The 26,782-nt window shown below is 41.6% G+C and overlaps 2 protein-coding genes and 2 long non-coding RNA genes across 5 annotated transcripts; 3 read left to right on the forward strand and 1 right to left on the reverse strand.

Moving 5' to 3' along the window:
• Window positions 1–1,036: 1,036 nt before the first annotated feature.
• Window positions 1,037–11,816, reverse strand: mfsd14ba (major facilitator superfamily domain containing 14Ba). Its single transcript, XM_031558735.2, has 12 exons — window positions 11,403–11,816; window positions 10,070–10,168; window positions 9,445–9,507; window positions 8,749–8,876; window positions 8,155–8,269; window positions 7,703–7,921; window positions 7,064–7,177; window positions 5,871–5,942; window positions 5,236–5,348; window positions 4,840–4,937; window positions 4,503–4,657; window positions 1,037–3,951 (listed from the first exon to the last, which is right to left on the reverse strand). The coding sequence occupies exons 1-12, from the start codon at window positions 11,478–11,480 to the stop codon at window positions 3,709–3,711; spliced, it is 1,497 nt and encodes a 498-aa protein (XP_031414595.1). The 5' UTR covers window positions 11,481–11,816; the 3' UTR covers window positions 1,037–3,708.
• Window positions 11,817–12,884: 1,068 nt separating this feature from the next.
• On the forward strand, window positions 12,885–14,527 carry LOC122128596. The gene is made up of 3 exons (XR_006151474.1): window positions 12,885–13,125; window positions 14,306–14,348; window positions 14,455–14,527. It is a non-coding gene; the product is annotated as an uncharacterized LOC122128596 (long non-coding RNA).
• A 2,425-nt stretch (window positions 14,528–16,952) lies between these two features.
• On the forward strand, window positions 16,953–18,808 carry LOC105911800. The gene is made up of 3 exons (XR_006151496.1): window positions 16,953–17,134; window positions 18,323–18,408; window positions 18,727–18,808. It is a non-coding gene; the product is annotated as an uncharacterized LOC105911800 (long non-coding RNA).
• Window positions 18,809–18,983: 175 nt separating this feature from the next.
• zmp:0000001301 lies at window positions 18,984–25,286 on the forward strand. Of its 2 annotated transcripts, none has more exons than XM_031558708.1 (8): window positions 18,984–19,066; window positions 19,238–19,325; window positions 19,822–19,870; window positions 20,170–20,257; window positions 20,409–20,500; window positions 23,263–23,347; window positions 23,790–23,894; window positions 24,297–25,286. In XM_031558708.1, the coding sequence occupies exons 1-8, from the start codon at window positions 18,986–18,988 to the stop codon at window positions 24,399–24,401; spliced, it is 693 nt and encodes a 230-aa protein (XP_031414568.1). In that variant the 5' UTR covers window positions 18,984–18,985; the 3' UTR covers window positions 24,402–25,286. The 2 variants fall into 2 exon arrangements, with proteins under 2 accessions (XP_031414568.1, XP_031414569.1); XM_031558709.1 differs by having other exon boundaries at window positions 19,024–19,097.
• The last annotated feature ends 1,496 nt before the right edge of the window (window positions 25,287–26,782 follow it).

Here is a 26,782-nt window from a genome sequence, read left to right on the forward strand (position 1 = left end):
CAGCAGCAGCACAGGCAGCATCTGCCTGCAGGGACAGGAAGTCATGCAGTGGACAGAGTCCCAACACTGCCCCCTAGAGGTGAGGAAGAAGTCTGACAGCCAAATTCAGCCACCCACACACACACACACACACACACATAAAAAACACAAACATACACAGGGTACATTGAGACAGCTTATAAGTAACAAGACAAACTTGACAAAAGAATTTAAAGTTTAAGGATGAACTATTCATCAGTTGGGTTGTTTGCATACAGGGCTGTAAGATACTCCATTCTTAGAGAAAATCAAATAAACAGTACAGATGTCTGACGTACACTTCCTCACAGATGCTGTGCTGGTAACCACAGCCTATCTGTGTTTGTTGTGTCTCCTCTTTAAGCACATAAGGTTTTGCTTTTTGTTTTGGTCCAGTTCCTTTCAGACTGTGACTTCATACTGCATTAGCCTGGAAGAAACACATTTCCTCTTCAACATCCGTCTGCCATCCATTCATCCATCGATCACATACACACAGATGCACTCAGACGCTCTTTGCTTGTGCAACCGTCCATCTGTCCAAAAAGCGTCCTGTTTCTGAAGAAAACTGTTTACCATTCTAGACCCTCTCCATTTCCTCACTTCATTGCACTGCGGTAATTCTCTCTCGTGATTTTCTCTTTACTTTTCTCTTTCCCTTCGGATATTGTGTTCTTCACATGTCTAATGCTTCGGCTGCCAGTGGACACACCTCAGTTAACACTGTATGTCAGGTCTGTCAGCCTCTTCCTGCAGGGATGACATTAACCGCCACTTAGTTTGTTTGTTTTTCCTGCTTCCTTGTTAAATGACCTAATAATCTTACTAATGGTTGCCATTTGGACACATGCAGTTGATGTGGCAGTAAGCCTTTAGGGTAAAGCTTACCCATCCATGCCATCTTTTTGAATACTTCACGTCTCTATTCACTGAGGGAGGAAAAAAAACAGACCCACATCTCCACACAGTGGTCAAACAGTGGTACTGCAGAAAGTCAGAAGAAAACAGAAGACAATCGTTCTATTGGCTGTTCTTTTATTAGTAATTTCAGCTCTTTACAAGATTGACAGACAGGACAAGTTTATTATAAATACATAACCCATGTACATATTAAATGCGGTGTCATTGCAGAGCAACCACAGCTGCTCCCTGTACCCAGTGTTTTGAATTTTTTCCCCTCTCCTATTTGGTGACAAAAACGAGGGACAGTCATACTTTAGGCACATCTGTTATGACCTAAAAATGTAAAAGGTGCAAAATGAAAAACCACGACTTCAACAGATGCTGAAAACACTTTTAAACACATTTAAAGGTGACAATCACCCGCATTGGCTCTCTCTGTATGGTCACGTTTATGAACATCTGCCTCGCCATTGCACATGGAAAACACTATTCCGACAAAACACCCACAGGTGTCATGTCCTCAAAAAATATAGCTGTCAAGAAACACTTCTTTCTCAAGTCATTTGTCATAGACATCTTCAATACAGTACAATCTACTTGAGCCTTGCATTTATTTACACTGGCCTTATAATATATCTTGCCTTTAAGAGTTACAGGCTGTGAAGAATATACACACACAGGCTCTCCTTCTCTCTCTGTCGCACTCTCTCTCTCTCTCACACAAACACACAAACAAACATACACATACACACAAACATACACACACAAACACACACACATACACACACAAACTGCAATCATTAACGGTGGAGAACTGCCTTAGTGGCATCAGAGTATGGAACAGGACAGGGGACTGCAGGTATAGTGATTTCTTATCGCAAGCCACTTGCCCAAGGCCAAACTGGGCACATTTTCAAGTACGGCCCTGCCCAACTGAGCATATTGTGTGTGTGCGTGGTGTGTGTAGTGTGTGTGGTGTGTGTTGTGTGTGCGTGTGTGCATGCGTGCGAGTAGTGTTCCACTGGTTTGTCTGTACTTGTTTGTTTGTGTGTGTGTGTGTGTGTGTGTGTGTGTGTGTGTGTGTGTGTGTGTGCGTGTAAAAAGTGTGAACGTTTAGATAAAACATTCATGAATAGCAAGGTGAGCATTATATCCCACTAAAACTCAAGACACACAAACAAACACACACACGCACACGCACTCATTCACAGATCCGTACCCAGCCATGAAACACTGCATACAGGAGCAACCAGAGAATTTTGAAATTTCTGAGACACACAACACTGACGGGGAATGCTTCCTTACCCTAATCGGTAGGCGCAAATATACTGCATTAACTACTTACTATAAACATCTGGCAAATTTCTGCTGGACCAGTCAAAATAAATGATATCCTCTATATGTACAATGTGGATCTGTCTGATCAAGCTCTTTTCAGTTAGTGATCCCTTTTCTTGTCTGATACCAGAGAGAGAGGGAGATGGACCATGGCTATGCAAGCACATCGTAGTCACACTCAGATAACACCCTCCAAACCTGAGGTAGCTGGTGAAGCACTCTCTCACATTCACTTAAGATGTGAAGATGCTTTTTGGTTAAAAGACCCCTACTTTTGCAGTAAGTACCAGAAACCCCAAAAAATGCTTTCAATAAAAGTATATAAAACAAGTCCTTTTTACTCAAAAGGAGACAAAAAAAAAAAAAGAGTAAAAATATTAATAGAATTATCAATAGAATAGAAAGTAAAAGGTCAGAACGCTACTATTGTCAAGAACATAATACGAACTTACGTTACATGCGGGCGGTATATAAATATTATTTACAGCAACATATAGTTCCGAAAAATTAACAAAGTTCTATAGAAAGTAACATCACAATAAACAGTACTGCATAGAACTTAAACATGTAAACATACTGTACATGTCTAAATCACCAGCCCCTGTGCTCACGTCTGTGTGGCCAAAGGTAACCTCTTCTCTCTAAAATTGTCCTCTTCTGCCAGAGGATCACATAGTCAGTTTCCAACTACCATATAAATGGTATTAGATATTTTTCCTGAATCTCCCCATGGTCAAGTTAAGCATCTATGTCTCCACTAAGATTTGTACCTACAGCTTAGACATAAAACACAGATGCATACATTAACGGCACCATCAAGGTCCAACTCATCTCACCACACTTGTGCAAAACGCCTACTTTGACTGACTTTTGACATCGAAAAAAACACATAACATTTTGGACACCTTATTAGATATGTAACAGAACCTCAAGATGTGTTCATTCATATGCGGTTAAATTCTACAGACGCCCCGGGGGAACACCAGCACATTCCAATCCACAGACCCTTCTCCTGTAATGGCTACTTAAAAACACACAGTCCCACAGTAATATATGCAAAACAGCAGGATAGTTGTCTGTCTGGAAATCAGCTGCATTTGGAACCAGCCCTCAAGCCAACTCTCATGATGTCTTAAGAGTTTAAACTCTTGGAACAACAAAGAGGAAGGAAAGTCCTTGACCATCATGTTCTCACAACATCCTTCCTAACGTCAACAAAACAGAAGTAACAACACGTCAAAACCACACAGAGAATAACTTCTCTGTGTGTGTATATGTATGTGTGCGAGGGGTATGTTGTGACTGATGACTACTGGTACTTCAAGTGTGTGGCAAAATTGGTCCTGTCCCCTCTTCCTTTCATCAAGAAGAGGAAATAGTCCCACAACAAAAAAAGGCATGGCCCTCCTCACACAACCTGTTTGGATCATAAGGTCACAGAGGGGGGCGTCACACTGTGCTGTCCTGCAGCAGGGGCTGGAAGTCGAGGTCGTCCTCGCTGCCCGGCAGCGGCGTGTTGATGTGGGCATCGGGCAGCTCGCCGCTGCCACAGGAGCTGGAGCTGGGCTTGCGCGTGTGGCACATGGCCACCTCGGCCTCGGCGCTGCGCTCGGGGATGAAGAGGGCCACCAGGAAGGCCACCACCACCGTGCACGCGCCCAGCAGGAAGGGCGGCCCGGGGATTATGCTCCTCTGCGGGGGTGAGGAACACCAGACACGCACGTGAGTACAGACACAAGACAGTGAAGCAGGGGATATTCATTCAAGATTAAAGCACTAGTGGAGGAAAAAGTTCCTATTTAATCATATTGATATCCGACTCGTTATCAGAGAGTTATCTGAAATATGTGTTCATTAGTACACTACACCAGTACAGTTGTGGTGTTTCAAGCTTGTTCTATTAGTTGCATGAACCACAGAATACTTATTTGTATTTGTTATTTTACTCAATGTAAAAAAAAAAAAAACACCAGAAAATTTGGCCTCCTAACTAAGTAACTACAACGCAAAAAATGCAGCACTGTACCATAACAGCTCCATCACTGTTACACCAAAGTCACAGGCTCAATACCTCCAGAGCAAAAGCCTTGCTAATTGATAACCTTCCATTGTCTTTCACAATGCTGGGAAATACTAGCATCTGCTAGGTGGCTGGTTCAGAATCTCAATGAAGCTGATCAAATCTCTTCTTCCAAAAGTAGCTGCAAATGTGTTTTTAGCTCTCAGCAGCGGCGGACCCCTACCTCAGGGGGGGCGAGCGGGGCGATGGGGTAGTCATGCTCGATGGGCGCCAGCCCATTCAGCTCCACGTTAAACATGAAGAAGATGAGGCCGTAGAGCGCGGGACCCAGGCCGTTACACAGTCCTCTGATGCCAGTGATCATGCCCTGTGCCAGGCCTGAGGGGCAGAGGGGAGATGGAGAGAGAGAGAGAGAGAGAGAGAGGAGTTAATGAAGGGAATAGGTGAATAAAAGACAGGAGAGAGAAGAGGGTGATAGAAAGGAGATAGAAAGAGGGAAAGAAGTGAGGGACATGGGGGGCGGGTGGAGAAGAGAGCACACAGAGCACACGGTGGCTCACCTTGCTTGTCAGGGTCGGCACTGCGGGACAGCAGAGCACTCACTGCGGGGAAGGTGATGCTGGACATGGCTGCGACAGCCCCCGCTGCCCATATCATCCTACCCAGCACAAGGGGAGAGAGGTTATACACACACACACACACAGATGCAATGCCTCACAGCATAGATGTACACATTTAAAAAAAACAAAAAGGCATACACACACACACACTCACCCGGTCTTACAGTTAACAGACAGATAGGCAGACACACATCTCTCTCACACACACACACACACACACACACACACACACACACACACACACACACACACACACACACACACACACACACACACACACACACACACACACACACACACACACACACACTGAAGTTGAAACAAACAAACACTCACCAGGGATCAGAGCCAAAGCCGTACCAGGCCAGCTGTAGAGTCTGGAAGCCGAGGCCTAGCAACACCGTGTTCTTATTCCCAATGGTTCTCATCAGCAGCGTCAGCACCAGAGTCTACCAGAGGCCCAAATCACCACGCATCACAACCACATACACGCTCAATGCCATTACTGCAAACCACCACGCATCACAACCACATACACGCTCAATGCCATTACTACTAGTGCCATTACTGCTACTGGACAACGCAGCTACTACGCCTACTATTTCTTTCATCACAATTACTGGCATGGTTAGTATTTTAGTAAAGATTTATGTATGAATGATTCATAATAGCACTGTCTTTGCGCTGTGCTGTGCATATTTCACACTTGTAGTGGTCTGTGTCAGTCTGTGGGTAGATATAAATCTTTTAATATCAATTATTTTGTATAAAATGAGAACATTTCACTGTTCTAAACTAAAGCCCAATTTACAGAAAATAATGAATACGATAACGAAGGTGTGAAACACAAGTACGTATACTTCTCAGAGGCATATTTCAGGTAGTTTTGTCATTTTCTTGGAATAACAACTTTAAAGTTCGTTGCATGTACTGAAAGAGGGGGGGGGGGGGGTGTTCTCCATTATAAATACCTGCGCCACAATAGATAGGATGCCCACCACTCCAATGAACACAGCTATCGTCGTGGGGGTGAAGTTTATGACCTGCGGAGGAAAGGTAGGGAGAGGGAAGAGTGATGATGTGAGTGGGACAGAGACAGAAACACTGCATTACCCTCTCCCTGCCCCATCAAACCCCAAATCACCTCCGCAGTGACATAAGAGAGTGGAGTGAATATCATCAGGCTCAGTCAAGTGAGAGAGAAGGGGGGGGGGGGGGCATAGTGGGTGAAGGGGAGGGAGAGAAAGAGAGACGTAGAGAGAGACAGAAGGCATGAGGGCGATGGAAAAAGTGTGAGGTAGAACGAGAGAGAGTGAGTGAGTGAGAGATGGAGTGAGACTGAGGGAAAGAGAGAGAGTGAGTGAGTGAGAGATGGAGTGAGACTGAGGGAAAGAGGTAGTGGGGGGGAAGCAAGAGACAACAAGAAAAGAAAAAAAAAAAACAGCACTCTTACAGCAGAACAAAAATATCTCCTCCACACAGACACAAACCATGAAATATTCAGCCCTTTTCCACAGCATACATTGACATCATCTCACTGAATAATTTCCCCCCGGCATCATGTGAGATTAACTCACCTGAGGGACATTCAGACACACACCGCCCTCCACACACACTCTCCACTCATATCTCTCTCTCTCTCCCCCTTCCTCTCAACTGCCCCTGGGTGCGTCTAAGCAGACAGCAGCCCTGCAGCAAACTCATCTGTCGCAAGGCTGGATGGCATTCAGGGCTGCCGTCTAAACCACCGCCAGTAAACTTTAAAGCAGCCGCCGCAGCCCTCGTAGCGCACCAACTGTCCTGGCTTAACTTCATGCCTCATTACTTATCACTGAGGATGACAAACAGAGAACTGACTTACTGTATTATCTTTTCTCATCTTTTCTCATTTTGTGTATGACTTCTTGTATAAGGTTTTCCGTCTATACATGGGGAGACTATATATCAGTCAAAACAAATATAAGACAGCTATCCAGGCCTCATGAGCGGTCACCACAGACAACAGAGATCAGATTCACGGAATTGATTATCTTTTAGAATCTCAGTTTGAAAGAGGTCAAACCTGTAAAATTTTGATTTATAAATCTTTTAAACCCCACATCAACACACACACACGCACACGCACAAAAACAATTAATATTCCGCCCAGCAAAGCAAAGCTGACCTGTCTCAGGTAGAGGAAGAAGCTGGAGTACTGTCCCGCCTCTGGCAGGTAGGACAGGAACACAGTGATGCAGATCAGGAGAACAGTGGTGTCCTTGCCCACCTTCCTCAAAGACTGCAGAGTCAACAAAACATAGACAAGCGTATTACTAAGAAACAGCTCTAAGGACATACAAAATCACAGAGGGCCTGATAATGCCTGCCGTGGTTCTGCTTAAGGTTCCTTCCTGATTAACAGGGAGTTTTTCCTTGCCCCTGTTGCCATTGTGCTTGCTGTAAGGGATCCAGGCTGTGGGCTCTGTAAAGCGCCTTGAGACAATTGTATTGTTCTGGTGCTATAAAAATAAAATTTAACTGAATTGATAACTATATCATTCTATTTAACATACTTTATTATACAAAGAGACATTGAGATATGCATATCTGTATGTATGTATACATGACAACAGTTAGCTATTGACTCTGTACTTGCACCTCCTAAATGAAAGCAGCAAGTTTCAAAAAGATGTTCCTAAGGTTATTCCTTTACCCTGGTTTGCTATAACATGAACTTGTGATGAGTGAATGTCACGTAGGGCAGCCTTGCCACCGACAGCCATGTTAAACTAAACTGTGTAAGAGAGACCAGCGAGTAACGTACAGCGAAAGGGTCGGCCTGCTCCCAGGAGATGGGCGCTCCCCAGGTGTTGAGGCGCATCTTCTCAGGGAGCGACTCGGGCACGGCCAGCATGATGAAGCAGATATCCGCCAGGGCGACGAGCGTGGCCACCAGCACCACCAGGTTGTCACCGTACCGCGCCGACAGATACGCGCCAATTGCCGGGCTGGTCACCAAGCTGGCGGCAAACGTGGCCGAAACCTGATGAGCAGGACCAACAACGTTTTAGGACTTTATGATGATACTAAACACTATATCTATGATGATACTAATACTAATCATTTGTGTACAACTAACAAACTTCCCTGAAGGTCAAAAAATTAACAACATACAACCAACTAAATACATACAGTACATTAGGTAAATACATCGATTATAGCCATATAGCCATAAATGGTAGCAAACGGTTTTAGCTCAGTTTATAAACTCCTTACCAGTCCATAGGCTGTACTTCTCTCCCGCTCCTCTGTGACATCAGCGACGTACGCAAAGATGACTGAGAAGGTGACAGCGAAAGCCCCCGACACAGAGATCATGGCAAAGTACCACCTGGATAGGTAAGTCAAACACAGCCCCATCAAATCAAGCACTGTACCTACGCATCAAACCCAGGCTAACAGCACACATTAAGCTTTAAATCAGTCTGGAGGACAGCTTTCATGGTTAAAGTACAGACTTTAAGAAATAACCCACATCTCTATGGTCCATTTGTTCTTGAGAAACTAAACTTATGACCTTACAATTGGTTGACCAGGTGAGCTACCAGAGCGACAGACAAAATGTTCCTAAAGCTCAACTGCTAGAGCATCAAGGTCATAGGTTTTTAGCCCCAAGGTCATGGGTTCCTTTGCCCCAGGAAGCACACACTCATAACATAACAAAACATACTCATTACTGAAGGTCACATTAGGTGAGGGTGTTATGTAAGCAAGGTTGCTTCCCCGGTATGCATATACTCATGGTTGAGTGAGTGACCCACACAAACAAAGACAGAGCTGGCTGCTGACAGAGAGGCAGGTCATGCTTACCATGGACTGAGCCTCATGAGGGGGATAGGAGCGCAGGTGAAAAACACCGTCAAAAGCAGGAAGGACTTCCGCCCCCACACGTCTGACAGAGCACCGATCAGCGGCGCACACATGAAGGACAGAAGACCCTGTGCCGAGGAGAGAGGAGAGGGGTTCAACTCAAGGGATTAATAATGACATAGAGACAAGTCAACACTAGCCATCACTGCAGAACTGATGAGGGACAACACAAACACATACACACACACACACACACACACACACACACACACACACACACACACACACACACACACACACACACACACACACACACACACACACACACACACACACACACACACACACACACACCGAGCAGAGAACCATTTACTCACAGCTTCACAAAGACAAAATGTCCAAAGCACATCAGATGGGAAGAGAATGATTCACACCGCTCAAACAGGACTAATCCAGCAAACATTTCCAATGGGAGAGGAGAGAGTCACTACCGCAAAAGCTCAGAGCGCTTAGAATACTACAGATGCAGCAAGGCATCATTCAGACACAAATACGGAGATGAATTGGGGTGTTTACACAAAGCTGGAGTCGAGTAGGAATCCATTTCCTCAAAACATAGGGAGCTGTGAGTCACTCACACACGGAGTCAAATGTCAGACAAACCAGGATGAACGTCAGTCAAACCCCCAATCTCACCTTTACTCCCTGAATGAGACCATTCATCAGAAAGGTGTGCTGCGGAAATGTCTCCCGCAAAACCTGCAACACAAAATATTACACAGATTCACAGCTGCAGACCTTTGCATTTAGAAAAAAAACACATGCATTTAGAACTCTGTATTTGAGTGAAGGAAGTCTCACTAAAACACATCATTAGATGTCCCTTGAGTTTTTCCATTAGAAATTTTGGCGGGCTCGACACAGGAACTGTCAACATACTGGTAACTCAAAAATAACTGTATGACAAACGCAATCACGTCAGATTCAATTTTCATGGGATCAGAACAACTCAGAGGCAAAATAAAACCTATTTGTACTTTTTTTCCCCCTTTCAGCGATACAAGACATACTTACAACAGACATTTGTACAATTTGTACAAGTAGTTCTCTAGTGTATAAATCACTAAATGTATTTCCATGTGCAAAATAACATTCCTACATCTACTGTACGGTATTGCAGAAAAAAATCTTTTCTGCCCTGTCAATGATCTGAAGATTAATTGCCAATCAAAAAGCCAATCAAAGCATGGTCTCAACATTAATGGATTACAAACCTTAGGATGTAAATTACACAGAGATGGAAGGCCCACGCAGGACTTACCGTCAGCATGGGTACAGTGAGCAGTCCCCAGGCGAAGAACTCCAGGAAGATGACCACCACAGCATGGGCAACACTGGCTTTCCCAAAGCCTGCTTGTGCCTAAAATGAAGACATCACAACGTCAACCAACTGTTTTTTTTAAAAGGTACACAATTTCATTACAGATGTTCTACAGATTAATTTCTTCATTTTAGGTGTATATATATATATATATATATATATATATATATGCACAAAAATGCCTCACACCTACTCAAAAAACACCATAGCACTAGGTGTTGTTTTGTCTTGAGCAACTGGTTTATTAGACTACTATTTATGCAGTGCAGTGAGGAACATTTCTGCGACCCCAACTGGATTATATGGGAACCATAAACAGGGAACCATAAAACAATACGCAAACACTATACCTCTCTCCCACTTCTGTCTCTGTGAATCAGTGAGTATAAATTAGAAATATTTGTTTCAGAGAATACTTGTACCGTGTACAATGCCCAATCTTCAAAACTGTACACAGAAGGCTTAATAAATCAAACTGAGTGGAATGGGGTTGTAATGATCTAATAAATGAAATACCGAGGCCTTGGTGGCATATTTCGAGGGCGGAACATATACCATCACTGTTAGCTCCTTTGATTTGGTTTATTTAATTTCAAACGTTACCACCTTCTTTACAGTAAATAATTTCAGCGAAGGGATGTCCACAAGGAAACACTGTTTAAAGTTTATAATATAACGTTAGCGACTGTGCTACATGAATAAGTGATGCTGATGGAGTCTCCATGCGAACAGATTGTGCTCAACGGCCTGGAAGCCTGTTTGCCTTACTCAGTTATGTAATAACCTAGCCACTGAGAGTGTAGCAGGCTCATCACTATGCACTAGCGATGAGCTAATCCAAATGTTGTGAAGTTAACGTTAGTCATTTATCTAAATACCTTTATAAACCTTGAACAACAGCGCTAGTCCGCAGACAATCAGTAGCTCACCGTAGTTCACCTGTCAGGCCTTTCGATAGCTGCGGGCCAAGGCTGCTTTCAGTCAAAATAAATACCGGTATGCAGCTTAGCTAACGAGCGACATCACGACATTTACGTCGACATTCCTCATACAATACTGGACATCTGTCAAATTGTAGGCCTAATGTTACCATTAATGATACTAATGTATCGTCTGTATGAGATAAGGAAGAAGCCATTAGCTAAGGTAATCAAGGGAGAGCAATAAGATTATGGAAGTAACTAGCGATAACATCAACGACGCCAACAGCCAGTATACAAATTATTATAAATTAGCCATATTATAAATTGATCGAATTGTAAGTAATGCTTACCGCTTTCCCATCCCGCATTATTATTTTCTTGACCAATATAACACGACTGGTCCCCTTCTGTTCTTTCTCTACAGCCATCTCTTCATATCCTGTTGGAATTACATAAAATCCATGCTGAGTGCATATCTTCGGATCTCCCGCTTCCTCCAGGTTGCCTTCGGATTTAGCCCAGTTGGCTAAAATTATTGAAAATGTTTGTAAAGCCAACAATACAGTTTGTAGCTAGCAACTTCAATACAGACCAGGGGAAATGAAATCCGTCTACGTCTACACTAGCCTTGGATGCTTTCGCAGCTCACTCCGGTGCATTCAGTCAAAATACAGGCATTGGCTGATCCTAAATCAGTTAAGCGTCATTTAGTGACATAAAATGCGTCGAAGTGAAATTATTGGACTGATCTTGAATCAGTATCCACCGATCTTCCTACTGGCGACCGGAAATCACGTGGCACGAAATAGCTTTATTCTTGGGTTGACTCAGGTGAATCACGCCTGAATTCTTTCGATTATGCGATATTCTCATTTTGGATTCGACTAAGAAATATTAAAAGAGTTGGTTGTTAGGTGCAACACACATTTCCCAGGATTTGTATTATTTATTCTGCAATCTTTCTCTATGGGGTCTCTGAGGACAACTAAACTGAGTGTTAAAAAACCAAGCTCATTTATTTTCACAGTACTTTGAGAAGGAATAGTTACTCCCAGTCAGACTGAAGTAATGCATGTCAATTTCACACTGTTCAATGCAATGTCTTCCACCCTACACCCTTAGGTAGCCTACAGGCCGATGTTGCAAAAGATTGGTCATGATTCGGATTATTACCAAATGCAACAACAAAGGGATACCTTTCATTTGCCTATACACTAGGCACCATGAAATTCGTTTGGGGTGGGGGGGTATGGTAGCGTGGTTCTGCCCGCCTAATGCTCCCAGCTCCGTTTGTGAATGTGGGTCCGGTTATAACAGGCTAGGGGTATGGTGTAATGGCAATACAAATATTTAATATAAAAAAGAGAACAAGAGTGCTGTCATAATCAATGTGGGTTTACATGCAAGAACATACCATAACACAGAAAATAAAAAAAATTAAAAAAAAGACTCAACATATCATCCAAACTACTGCAGTCTGTACTGCATTCAAACAGAGACCACAAACAGAGCCTTCACAGCACAAACGATGTCTTCACAGTAGTAGACTAATGACTGCAGTGGTACCTTCACCTGTGGGTTTGTTTATCATCACTAGGCAACAAGTGTTTGCACTTTATCAGGTTCCCATGGGAGAAAGTGCTCTTCTCTAAAGAAAAAGAGTAGTCTGTTGACAAATACCGTGTTTTTATCTTGGCAAATAATTTGTATTTTTCCTCCTCCTATGAGACAACATTAGAGGTAAAAGAATCCTGGTGAGATTCGAGACATTCAAATGGCTTTGGCAAGCGGCCACTGGCTGGACAAAGAGATCAGAGGAGAGACTCCAAGCCCCAGGTAAAGGATCTCTTTACAGACTGTGTATGTGCTGGAATGCCAAACCATGGAAACGGTATGACTGGTATCTCATGTTGTAGTGCTACTAATTCAGTATATGGAAACAAAGCGGTTTGGATAAGCTACAACCATTGTGTCTACACTGTGTTTTTCCTCATCATCAGGTATGGACATGCACTTGCTATGGCTGGCGACATAGCCTTTTTGTTTGGTGGAGCCACCTCAGTCAGTAATGAGGTAAGAAACAACAATTGTTTCAGAAAGTTTTGGCTGACTTCATAGTTACTGAATTATTAAACCATTCCTCCATTTATAGTTATAGTTATAGTTAAGGTATTAACCAGACGCTTTTGTCCAAAGCGACTTACAAAACATCTGTTAAAAAAGAGTAAAAACAACAATCACAAAAAATTAAGCAATCAGCATAATGTAATTAAATAAACAAAACAATTCTAAGTATTATTTTGAAGTAAAACCAATAATAATAATAATAATAACAAGACTATGATTATTTTTTATAAAATATGTCACAAACAAACGAAGTGATTAGACACAAATAAAATAAAACCTGTACACATTCACCCTATACTTTATAACAGCCATGGGGTAATTTCTTGTTCAGTTGACCTATGGATGTGCGGCTGCAGTTCACAGCCAGAAGCACTTTAATTCCATAAGCAGGAAGCACAGTGTCCTATTCCCAGTGCTAATACCAATTAGGTAATTAGCCATTAGCAACCTTTCCCACTTTTAGGTAACCTGGCACAGAGATGGTACATTGTAAAGACTTTGAAATCCTAAGATATTTACAACTTTATTAATATACATGTATATTAATAAATGTCATTATTGCTTTAATAATTAGTACGTTTTATTTACATTGCAGTTATTTTTAAGAATTATGTTGGCTCAGATTATATCTTTCCAAAGTAAGGTATTTCAACATAATAAATCCTTCACTGCCAGTAAATGTTTGCTCTACTGTATATGTGGAATAGAGTGTAAGCTTTAATAAGACTTTGGTGTATGTGTGTGTGTGTGTTTGTGTGAGTTTGTGTGTGAGAGAGAGTGTGTGTGTGTGCGCTGAAAGCCAAAGTAAACAGGCCACTTGTCAAATGTGTTGCACCATGAAATCCATGAGGGTGAAATAAGCACACCAAACTTGAAGAATGACCAAGTAGACGCAGCCAGGATTTTGGAGTTTATTTCAGCTGGTGTTTATTACATGGGTTACAGAGTAAAATAATCCGAGTCATATTAAGCACTTGCAGTTCATATTTGACACAACAGGAAAACAACAATATCCAGTTCCATCAAGGGTGTCAATGGAAAATCCACCAGTGATGAACCACCATGTCTTGAACTCATAATATCAGTTTTCTAAATATCCTATAATATTAGTTTACTTTATCAACAGGAGACCAATCCAACATACCTGAGAGATTTTCACATGCTAACAGGTATACTGGTTTCAACTATTTCAACATTTAATGTACATGAAATCATATTTCAACTCACTGATTCATGCTGACATTTCATGATAAACCCACCTGACCTCTGTTGTAGTCTCACTCACATATGTAACATGGGAAGCTTTGCCCCAAAGCGGTGCAGTACCTTCAGCCAGGGAAGGACATAGCCTTTGGTAAGTAAGACAGTTGGCATTCACAATTCAGACAAATCATTTTGGACTCAGTAGCAGTTCACTGACAAACTGTTGACAGTAATAATAGTGGTCCACTCTAACATTTCTATGCAAAGGAACTCAGCTTCAGCTTTTCCTTCCCTCGTGGTATGAGGATGAATAATGCTCTACTAAAAACAAATGTTTGTCTTTTTTGTCTTTGTTTTTTGTTTTTGGTCAATGTTTTCCTTTTGTGTTATATGTATGGATGTGTGTGCTGAGGAGTTTTCCTTTTGCTGTGTTTGTAATGGATGTTAATGTAACTATAACTCTTTTCTGTTGATTGTCTTGCGCTGACTGTCTTGGATCAATAAACAATACGTAAAAAATAAAATGCTCTACTTGCAGTTTGGTTAAAGGCCAGGTGTACCTGTTCGGAGGCTCATCCAGTCCTGAGGCTACAGAGTGCCTCCCAGGGGTCTATCGCTTTGATATTAGTAAGTTGGTGAAGGACAGCAATGCGGAGATTTTGGACAAGTTGTCAAATTGTACAAGTCAAAGTTGGGACATTATTTTCAGATTTTTGCATTAAAATGTTTGTGTATTTACAAATACATATTCAAAACAATCAGCCTGAAAGACAAAGCCCTGAAAATCTAGGCATTGCCATGGTTAATACTAGAAGGGCACTTGGAGAGCGCAGATCTCAGCCAAGGCCAACATCTTGCAATGTTAGCGACAGTGAAAATAACAGCCATGATTCATATCCACTCTGAAATTGAACGGGTTTTTCCTTGCTACACCCCTCTACCAAGTTTATTGAAAATGATTGGTAGTTTTTTTGCGTAATCCTGCTGAGAAACAAATATCAGCAAACAGACTAACAGCGTAAACACAACCTCCTTGGCGAAGGAATCACTTATCAATAATAACTAAAAGAGCAATATTATTTGTGGAGAAAAACTGTTTTATTTCAGTTCCTTATGTTTTGTACGGTCCTTTAACCTTTTCTGCTCAGTCTCACTGGCATGGGAGAAGCTCTCCATAGGTGGTGTGCCTCTGAGGACTCTCAACCACAGCTCTGTCGCCGTGGGAGACAACATCTATATATATGGTGGCCTTCTCGATGGGGTTCCAATAGACCACCTGATGATGTTCAACACAGGTTGGTCTGTCATCACAGTAAACTACTTCACTGTATGAATACTGAGTGTTAACACACTGTTGGTGCAATTTGACAAAAATGTTTACCACTTTGATTTTAGTTTCAATGCTTTGGACACCTGTGAGGACAACAGGGAACATACCGTCTCCTAGGTAATGCACTTAAACGCGCATTCTTAACAAGGCAACTTTTAAACTGTGTGCTGTTAGTCAGCTGTGGGTCTCCGTGTATACAGGATTCCAAAGTGCTTTCTCTGTCCATTCACTATTCCAGATGATTGTTTTCACTGGATCACTGCCTTTGTGTGCCATTTGCTAAATTGTTTGCTAAAAAGCTGACATTTTCTCTTTATAGTTTCAGCGTTGTCCCTCACATAGCTAACCACATTGTTCGATTTCACACAGTTACAGACAGTTACTTAAATGCAGTGGTTCATGTAAAGGAAAGGCTTTACCACAGAGTAAGCTTTGTTGTCAATATACATTTGTAAAAGCAACATAAGGCAGTTTTCCACTGCAGCTGCCTGGAAGACATTTAATTGAGAGTTAGCAACTTTATGGCAAAAATTCAACTGTCAACTCGACCTTGAGGTAATCCTAATGTTATCTAGAAAATCTCTGGTTTTATAATCTAATGTTGGTGCTGCCGCTGGGAAAATATATCATTATTATCTCGTGCTCAGAACTGATGTTGCGATCGAAGAGTGAAATATAAGGCTACGTCAATTTTAGGTCCGTAGTTCCTGCAGAAAGGTCAAAGGGTCGATTAGGGGGGCCATTCCTGTAAACGTTCGCGCCACCAGAGAAGTACCCCAAGTTCCTGCAGTGGAAAAGCAACTATAATTGTCCAATGCTTGGGTGCAGGGAAGTGGGGAGCACAAAGATTTTAAAACAGAAATAGGATGCCCCACCACAAAAGCCAGACCTCCATTCAAAAAACTAAAGATTATTGTGTGTGCGTGAGCTGGAAGAAGAAACATGAATAGAACATGGAATTGGATTTGAATGTCTGTGGTAGGCCTACAAAAAAACACAGACCCTCTAGAAACAGAACACTCTTAAAACTCCTCAAACTTACAGTCATATGGCTCGCAGTTTATTTTCACAAGCTTAGTTGGGGCTGTGTGGTCAAATTGCTGCTATGCTTTGTTGGCAGCAAGAAACAGTCAAGAGGTGACCTCATGCGAAAATGAATCTAAGGGACATCTGTTTCCCATTGTAACTCTTTCTTTGTTTGGCACTGTCTCTGGCTTTACTGTTCCAAGGATCTTGGCTGGCTAAAGCTCTCTCTTCTTCTCTGAAAACTCCTGAGATTTGTCCCATATAACCTTGATGATGACATTTCCTTCCTTTGTAGATATAACCACACTCTAGCTGCAGTTGGTGAGCAGATTTTCTTGTACGGTGGATGTGGGGAGGATGAATGCTATTACAAAGACATCTATGTTCTCAGCACAGGTAAATACTGGGGATGGAGACGGAATTGAACAGCAAGTTTGTTTTCTGTCCACTGCATCAATTTCACTCTGCATCACTTTTCCGATGAAGGTGCAGTGCATAGGATTTAGGGGGACAACAATAGCTCTAGAAAGAGCCTTTCTCCTTTTTTATGCTAAAGTGGCAGCTTGAATTTGGTGGTGCTGGTTGGGAGGCAAAGGGAAAAGAAGAAGAGTAATCAGTGGTTGCTCGTGCTGGCAAACCATTTTGTGTTGTGAGAAGTTTGAGAACCCAAATTCTGACAAATGGAAGATCATACTTAGCACAAGAAAAAGCAAGGGGGCATGAATCCTCATTGTCAAAGAACTGAAAACATGAAGAACAAATGTTTTCAGAGTGACGCCAAAGGTTTACCTGCTGGACAGGTAATTAAGCCTGCCAATCTAAATGTGATTTGTTGTTTGTCAGCTTTTAATAGAACATGGCCATGGGCATAACCAACACAACCCTGTGTCAATGTTGACATATATAATTGCTACCAGGATTGTAATTTTACCTGAATGTGCCTAAACTAGAATTTATCTTTGTTATTTGGACCCAAAATACTCTGTGACGTGACCAACATCAGCCCACAGCTGCTGAAAACTATTGCCAACAAAAGTGTAATGTTAAACAAAAAAGCTTTGGACATGTCAGCCGACAACTAACATATTTCTAAATATCTATCTAAAATTACTTCATCACTTGAAATATTATGGCTACTCGATGCAGACATTAACAATGACATCGGTTTGGAAGTAGCTACTGACATTCTCCTACATGCTTGGAAAGAAACGAGTGAGGGAGTTGGTTGCAATCTGCACACTCACCACTAGATGCCGCTAAATCCTACACACTGCATCTTTAAACTGCTTTTACACAGTTTCCAAGTCATGTCCTCTTATAACTAACAGGCAGATCCGCATTCCAAACTGAATTGCTTTTAATAATAATAATCTTTAAAAATGTTCTCCCTTTTGTGATATTGAACAATGCTGTCTGTGAGACGACCAATATCAATAGAATCAAATAATCTAAAGTCCCTTCTTTTTGAACTACATGCATTGTACCACATTTTAAACTTTACATCTCACTGAAAAGATGGAATGGTGTACGCCAATGAGTCAATGGGCAGGATTCCATTGCTAAAATGTGAATGTTGTCTCTCAGGCTCGCTGGAGTGGCATCAGTGGGAGGTGAGAGGGGACTCTCCAGTGTCCCACGCTGGCCAGACCCTCACCGCCCACCGAGATAAGGTAAGGCACCAAACACTATTTAAGATGCTCCCCTGTGGCACTTTGACAAACAGCCCCCGAGACTTGCAGAACCTTGGTCTTCATCAAGCAAAAGATAACAGGTTGCGCGCACAAGGTTTGAAGTGAAATATGTAGTTTTATTTGTTTTAACATTAAGGAGAAATACTAATGTAAGTAAGTTAATGCAAAAGGTAGGTCCTACTTTTTTGTAGTATACAGATGTTTTCTGTTGGTATTTGGAGTCATGCACGTCTAACAAATGCAGGTGGTTTTGATTGGTAACACTGTAATGTAATGCTTCATATCCTTTCATCCGAGGATATCTATTTGTTTGGTGGTAAGATCGTGAGCCCAGATGGAGCAGTTACCACATCAAATGAACTCTACAAATTAAGCATAGGTAATTATATAGAAATACAACACCCCATCTCGTATGGTTCACCTTTCAATGTTCAATGTGATTTGCATTTCACTAAATGTAAAGATTGTAAATTTGCCCTCACTAATGGCATTTCTATCTTTGGCTGCTTTTAATATATCTGTGTAATCCAAACAATCCCTTCTGGCTGAAGCAAAGATGAAGTGGAAGGTCCCTCTCTACGTAGGGTTTCCCCCTGCTAGGCGATTTAACCATGTGACTTTCATCTTGCACAGCCACGTACGTGTGTGCATGCCAATGGTTGTGTAGTGTAAGGAAGTAGTATTAGAACAGTTTAAAAATAAATAATAGATAGCGTTTCACTCCCTCCTCAAATAACACTTTTTTTTAAGTATTACCTACATCTCTTGAATGATTCAAGTCTGTATCTTCTTCCTGTTGTTTCTGCAGATGTATGTGTTTGGCGGCAAAAATGAGGAACATGAATTCAATGACTTGAAAGTGATGAAATTAATCAACCCATCGGAAAGACAACCAGGTATTTCCCCTGTCCATACACAGTATATATACTTTCTGTATTTCATAAAATTGATTATGATCAGAGCCTAGCTTATGCAGAACTAATGCTTTAACACTGTCCAATTTTAACATATGAGAACAGAGATTTTAATTGGAGAAAATATCATTCATCACCACAGGGCAAATGGGTTTATATGTTAAAAATATGTTATCAAATGAAGGCAAGCAACCATGTTAACCTGTGCAACAAACTAGCAAAAATAGACAAATACTAATCCTATGTTTTTCACTCCTCTGTCTACAACATCCCATACCGCGTGTGTTTCCGAATGGAGGCTTTTTATTTTGTCTAGTGTGTTTATGGCTTTAGTCACTTCACACATAGGCAGTATATTTTAGTGTGATTTGCCGTGAAGATATCTACACAGTAGATGTAAGGCTCTAGTACTACACACAGATGTGGTGTGGGTTTGGACATCTATAGCTAATGACGGGTCTGTTTATCTTTGTCACAGTGATGAAAGAGATCCTCTCTGAATTTGGCCTCCAAGGAGTTAGTAATGGGTGAGAGCTATGCTGTGTCTGAGACATCTAATTTCCTCCTGAATTAAATGCTTAAAGTGCAGTGGAGCTTGTGTTGGAGAAAGAAGTCATTTAGGATTTAAAAGTCCATATTTCTTTGAATAAATAATTTCTTTAAATTAGATCATTCTGGTTGATATGCCCAGCTGTGGCTTGTAATTTCTAAACGGAACTAAATGTAGGTTTCCGTTACCGACTTCAGTTTCATGTGGGAGGTTCTGTCTCTTATTCAAATTGCATCTACAGTTTCGTTTACTGGGTGTTTTCTTTTTCTATCACAGGTTTGCTGCAACAAAGGTTCCTAACGTGAAGTACGAACTGAGTAAATCATCAATAAGCCTGACTTATGAGAGAAGTGATGTTACAGAGGTACATATGAAACATACAAAAAAAAAGAATCAGTCTGTAAAAAGTAAAAACTAGGTGGACCAACCTTTAGATTTAAAATGTGAAAATCCATTATCCTTTATGTATACCTTTCCATTATTTCGGTTACCTCCTACACAAAATCCATATCTAGCTCACAGGACACACTGCGATTCGTGATGAGGCACTGGATATGATCCACAAAGCATTTGCCATGTTGGATGAGGAGGTCCAAAAACTGAACAGGTACTGTTCTGTGATTCAGCATAAACTAAAACAGAACAGTCATTTCAGGAACAAGAGCCAGTGGCAGGGTAGGAAAACATAAGATTTGCTTATATTCTTATAATGCCTGTATTCATGTTTAGGATGTCTGAATCTTAAATAGGACCAGGCAAGGTGAGAGTCTTGAGGTGAATATTTCGATATATACATAAGTATATATCAATATTCGATTTACAGAGTTTATTTTAAAAATAAATCGTTATCAGTGTTGGAAGAAGCAAGGGTATAAAGCAGCAACAGCTAAAAGACGGTTGTGGAAGAGGTACTCTTTCTGTCTGTCCAAAGTACACATTCCAACCTTTCCTTTCTGTGAGGAATGCAGATAGTCAGATCCCTTCCCACACTTCCCACAGCACAGTTTCTACAGTCATTAGTTCTTTCAGCCTGGACTGGAAGAAGAGAAAGGTGATCTATTGACTGTGGAAACATTTTCTACTGTTTCTTTACAGTTATTGAGGTAAACAGACACAGGTATATCGCTGTAGGGGTCCTTTCCATGTTGTCAGACACTTATAATGATATTATGAGCCTGTCAGTGCTTGACTCCTGCCTGTGCAGTGACTCCTGCTCTATCCCTGCAAAGCGTTTCAGGGCATGGTTTATCTCTGAACATAAATTTATCAGCTTCTGTTACAAGATCATTCTTGTTTTCTACTGCTCATAAAGTTTGTGTCCAACACACTCTTGCTCAGACTTTACCCCCATCCCCATCTCTGATCTGATCACTCGGTCTCCTATGCTATGCCCTGTGCTGGAAAGTAGAGCCATTCAAGTTGATCTGGTAGGTACATATTTCTTCTACAAAAAGGGCGACCGAAAGGTGCGGATAGCACAGTCTTTTCCAATATCTGATCAAAGGTACCATGAAGCAGAAACTAGCCGCACCTGATTGCCGCCTTTCCAATAATTATTCTTAAACTCAGCACCTGCCATGTTGAGTTTCTCTCCTAATTCACTTATCACACTACATTTATCATGTTTACATTAGCATACCTGTTATTAGGATGCAGTGACTTCACACAGATTCACACAGATTTTATTATACAGTGCAAAAATGATCAGTTTAAGGAGTGGCTTTGGGTTTATGTCAGTAGACTGTTATAAATTGATCAGCCTTATGCCAGTAACTTCTCTTGGTGTTTATCTATAGTATCTCCATCAAACCCTACATACGCCTCTGACAAAGGCACAGCCTGACACACATAGGGATTCCTGCAGATTGTTTTTCAACCCACTCTTTAAGGATCAGTGCAGCCACCACTGCAGCAAGTAACAGCCTGTTGGCTCATGCCCTGACTCTCAGCCAGTGGTCCTCTGACGTCGTTATAAAGATAGGATCAAATTGACTGGATCTTAGACAAGATCAGAGCGTCCTCTCTTTCTTATTTGTGTAGTCCTGGTCAGGCAATCCTTATATGTCTGCATCCTTTGGGGATTATGCACATATCCTGCTTGACTCCTGCCAGCGCAGCCGACTCCTGCACAATCGCTGCAAGGCGTTTTAGGACAAATTTGTCATGATTAGTTCAGTGTGTACTTCATATAACTTTGGTGTGCAAACAGGACGCAGGGTTTGTTCATTCTCAAACGAACACTGCATTGATCTGGTGCAGATCCACTGTGATCCATCCCAGAGCCTGAACTCTTTGGGCATTACACCGCCAGTTTAACTCTACTCGACCCCTGTTTGACCTCTAAGGAATCAGCTGAATGCCTGTTACTCTTCACTGATAACAAATAATCCTGTTTACAAATAACTCTGCTCTTTCTGCCCCGGATTAATTATCTCTGTCTCTTGCTCAACCCAGCTTCCATTCCTAGATAATTCAATCACCTTTTGGGTCAAGTTCCCCTTCCACTGTAGTAATGGGCTGACTTGAGACCAGACTATTTTATCAGACACACTGGCTCTGTCTCAAACCTCGCCCTTTGCGAAGTACACTGCAATACAGTGCACTGCAATACAGTGCACTTACATCTGTAGTGCGTTCTGTCGCTGATTAGTGTTGTCTCAAATGGAACACTGACAGACTCAAATGTGCAAGCCTTTTACCCAAAAATCTGTGCGCCAGCTTCCTCCAGGCCAACTGGAGATTTTAAACAAAGATGGCGGGCCAAACGCCGCTGACGGCCGTGTTTTGTATCTTTTGCCGTTTTCTCGCTTAGATTTTTTAAAGTTACCGAGAAATAGACATTGTTCTATCAGATAACACAGTTAATGTAACCAGCAATAATGGTTGAAGTGATTTGCGAGGCGTCAGTCAGCCAACTTTCCCAACTGAAAAGCTGCCGAAGGGCTCCTCCTCTTCCGCTACGTAGCCAAGATGGCGCCCGTTTAGGGCGAGTAGTGTCCATCGTTTTACACTGTATTTTTTTACCGTTTGCAGTTCGCCATCCGGGTACTTCATTGCCCTGAATTCTGCTGGTTCTGTCAGTGTGAACGCCCTAAGCACTGAAAGTCAGTATTCGAAGTGCACAAGTGCTCGGTTTGAGACAGAGCCACAGATTATAATACCTGCTCAGCCTATGATCTTTGATTGCACCCTGAGATGATGAGGGAGTCTGCTGCGTTTTGTCATCTGTGTCCCATAGCACAATAGTGCTAATTAGTAATATGAATCATTTCTGCAATGTAAAGAAGGATGACGGATGGATGCATGCTGTTATCTCAGCAGCTTTCTCAACTGACCAGTTAAATATACATTTTTTCCCACCATTTCTAGAGAAAAGGCTGAGGTTGCTCAGGCTGCAGAGGCCCTTCAATATGAAAAGGAGGCCTACAGGATCCAGCACCAAAAACAGGAACAGGTGTGTCAGTGTGTATCATTTCTTTATCACCTACCAGAGTTACAAATTATTTTGAAAGCTGGTTACTGGTCACGGGATTATTTATTATTTATATTTTCAATTTGAAATTTGAAGAACAGGAAGAAGCGGCAGGAACTTCACAACCTGCAGTTACTGCTGTAATTCTTTTAGCCTACAGTATGGTGGAGTTTGGAATTCCAGCATAAACATGTATGAAAAGGAAGTGTCACACAAAATGTGTATCAACATCTTAAAACCCAAATTGCACTGTACCTAAAAATGGGTTTTCATACGTAGGCCTAATTTAAATGTCCTCAAATGTATTAGATTAGATAAATTGGTTATTAATTATTTTTGACGATTTAAAAAAAAATGTATGAGCAGGGCAGGTATGTGATGCTGAGTGACTGGAAAAGGTTCTGTTGGGGATCTGTTTGGGCAGGGGCTTCAGGAAATGCTGGATAAACACCGGGCCCAGAATGAGGCATGGCTGCGAGCTCGAGCAGAGGAAAATGACAAGGAGAGGAAGGAGCTCTGTAAACTGCGAGTGCGTAAGCCTGAAATAACAACAAGCGTACACACACACACAACCAATTATGTGTTTCAGGTCAGGAGATATACCAACTGCATGTTATATCCTTCATTATATTTTTGCAAGAAAAAAACAGATAATTCAGAGATTCATTTTCAAACTGATCACGCTATGTAACATGGCTTAAGGTCGCCGTTGCAGGAAAGACCTATAAAAAATTATGACTCTCCAGTACTTCATTGAGAAAGTTCTGGATGCAACAAAATCAAAGTTATAACACTTTTTAAATCTTATTTGACTTTGTAAATAAAAAATTGATACATTTGATTTTTTTTATCAAATTTTTTTTCAGTGTTAAAGTATCAACTGAAATGCACAGTAACCAACATTCATGTCTTCTCTCAATGGTTGGTTTAGGAAGAAGTGTTGCACGAGCAAGAGAAACTCAAAGAAGAGCAGAGCAACATCCAAAAACGCAGCGAGCACTTGCTGTCTATCATGCAACAGTTCAAGGGCATGTGACCGGCAGTCTTCAGGGAGAAATAGACTTTTCACATTTATTTTGTCTATTTACACATTTGAATGATAACATTTTATTATTTCTATATGTTTTAAAATATATATGATACCAACAGCAACCACACATTTTGTGACAGTTCTTTGTGCTTAAGTAATTTAAGATATGATTTGGGCCATTTCAGTTAAGCATGACTGAGCAACATGACAGTCTAACGGCTATTGCACCTTGCAGTAATCTATTAGTAGCAAAAATGAGTGGCATTGCACGGTACAATATTAATTTTTTGGACATTGGTGCCTTTGTGGTCCCATTGCATTTGTTGTTGTCAGTACATGAAAGGCAGCCTGATATAAGTATTAATGCTAGCTCTTTGTAGCAATCTTACTTTTGTAATCGACCACTCTGTAGTTGGAGATACAGACTCTGTCGGTTACTTGGAGAATGTGTAACCTTGTTAATCCTCCAAGATGGAAAAGTAACCAGTATTTTGTGCATCCAGTGTGAAGTTCCTCTGCTGGTGAATCATGAAGTCTAGTCTAGTCTTCAATGAAATAAGCTTTTTTAGGAGAGACTTGTAACATAAAATACTGTTACAATGTATTTTACACAGTATTTTACAATGTATTTAAATAACCATGTGTGTGCTACATCATGTTGCTAGGCTACAAAATGTTGTGAGGTGTTGGGGTAGCAAAGCTTCCACGTACTGCAGGAGCGAATGCCATATGAGTTAAGACCGTTTTCATTCATAATGTTCTATTCTGAAATAATGTGATCCAACTCTTCCCTTTGTGTCTGGAGTTACTGTATGTTATCATTTTGTCTGTGTTTTATTTTAGATTAGATTAGATTAGATTCAACTTTATTGTCATTGCACAGAGTACAAGTACTGAGGCAACGAAATGCAGTTAGCATCTAACCAGAAGTGCAAAGCAGAAGAGTGCAGAGTATGTGCAAATTATAATATAAATATAGATAAATAGGGTATATACAGTATGACATACGATATAAGTGGTATGAGCATAAGAACATGAGCAGCAATAATGGTGATTAGTGCAGATGTGATATATGTAGATATATGTAAAGTACAGGTGAAGGTGGCAGTAGAAGTTATAAAGTTGTAAATGAGGTACGAGACATGATAAGATATAAGTACGATGAATATGGATATTTTAAATTTAAAATAAATAGATATATACAATGAACAATTTAGTGCAAATGTACAGTGGCTGAAGGTAGGTGTGTGGCAGTCAGGCCAGGGTAGAGGGGGGAATACAGTCACTGTAGGAAGGAGTGTGAGGGGGTAGCCAGGGGGGGCTATCACCGTGGTGCAGAGTTCAACAGGGTGACAGCCGCAGGGAAGAAGCTGTTCCTGAGCCTGCTGGTCCGGGAACGGAGGGCCCTGTAGCGCCTCCCTGAGGGGAGGAGGGCAAACAGTCTGTGGTTGGGATGGGAGCTGTCCTTCTCGATGCTGCGCGCCTTCCGCAGACATCTTTTGCGCTGGACAGCCTCGATGGTGGGGAGTGGGGAACCAGTGATGCGTTGGGCAGTTTTCACTACCCTCTGGAGTGTTTTGCAGTCCGCAACAGAGCAGCTGCCAGACCAGACTGTGATGCAGTTGGTGAGGATGCTCTCAATGGTGCAGCGGTAGAAGTTCACCAGAATCTGAGAAGACAAATAGGCCTTCTTCAGGAAGAAGAGACACTGGTGAGCCTTCTTGACTATGGTTGAGGTGTTGAGGGTACAAGAGAGGTCCTCGGAGATGTGGACACCCAGGAATTTAAAGCTGGCGACACTCTCCACCTCCACGTTTTATGCTATTAGAGTACCTAATTCTATTCTCTCATTATAACTTCTCTCTTCCTCTCTCTTTATACTCTCCACTGCAAGGTGTTGCTGTCCCCTGCTGCCCATTCCCACCTGTCAATCATGTCCAAAGTTCTACTACACATTGCCTACAATGGACCACACATAAATTTGGATTCCCAGCCAAACTACCCATTTTCCCTGCTAATCTGATCACAATCATCCACTCATTCTATTCATAGAAACCCTATGAGTACATTACAACCTTCAGTATGTTGTATGACCATTATATTTGCCTGCTGGTATTATGAACACATTGCATCCCCACTAAGCTGTTTGTTAACCACTACTTTTAATCCTGGCTCTCTCCATTTGTATCCACTATAAATCTTGTATGTATAATGCATATACCATCTGTGTATCATGTAGCCTTATATATCATGCATATATGCCATATGTATACTAATATATTTATCTTGATGCATGTACAAACCTCCCTGCCTTTTTCTAGCTCTCTACCCAGCAGATGGGTCCCCTCTTATGAGCTGGGTTCTGCTCAAGGTTTTTTTCCTGTTAA

This window comes from Clupea harengus, chromosome 21 (assembly GCF_900700415.2).
Source record: "Clupea harengus chromosome 21, Ch_v2.0.2, whole genome shotgun sequence".
Classification (NCBI taxonomy): Eukaryota; Metazoa; Chordata; class Actinopteri; order Clupeiformes; family Clupeidae; genus Clupea; species Clupea harengus.

Coding starts and splice junctions, on each gene's coding strand:
- mfsd14ba (XM_031558735.2), bottom strand. CDS start 11,480: ATGGCTGTAGAGAAAGAACAGAAGGGGACCAGTCGTGTTATATTGGTC. Junction 5,349..5,870: donor TCCTATCTATTGTGGCGCAG/GTATTTATAATG, acceptor GGCCTCTGGTAG/ACTCTGGTGCTGACGCTGCT. Junction 4,658..4,839: donor TGCCGACCCTGACAAGCAAG/GTGAGCCACCGT, acceptor TCTGCCCCTCAG/GCCTGGCACAGGGCATGATC.
- zmp:0000001301 (XM_031558708.1), top strand. CDS start 18,986: ATGAAGTGGAAGGTCCCTCTCTACGTAGGGTTTCCCCCTGCTAGGCGA. Junction 19,067..19,237: donor CTTTCATCTTGCACAGCCAC/GTACGTGTGTGC, acceptor TTGTTTCTGCAG/ATGTATGTGTTTGGCGGCAA. Junction 23,895..24,296: donor AGGAGCTCTGTAAACTGCGA/GTGCGTAAGCCT, acceptor TGGTTGGTTTAG/GAAGAAGTGTTGCACGAGCA.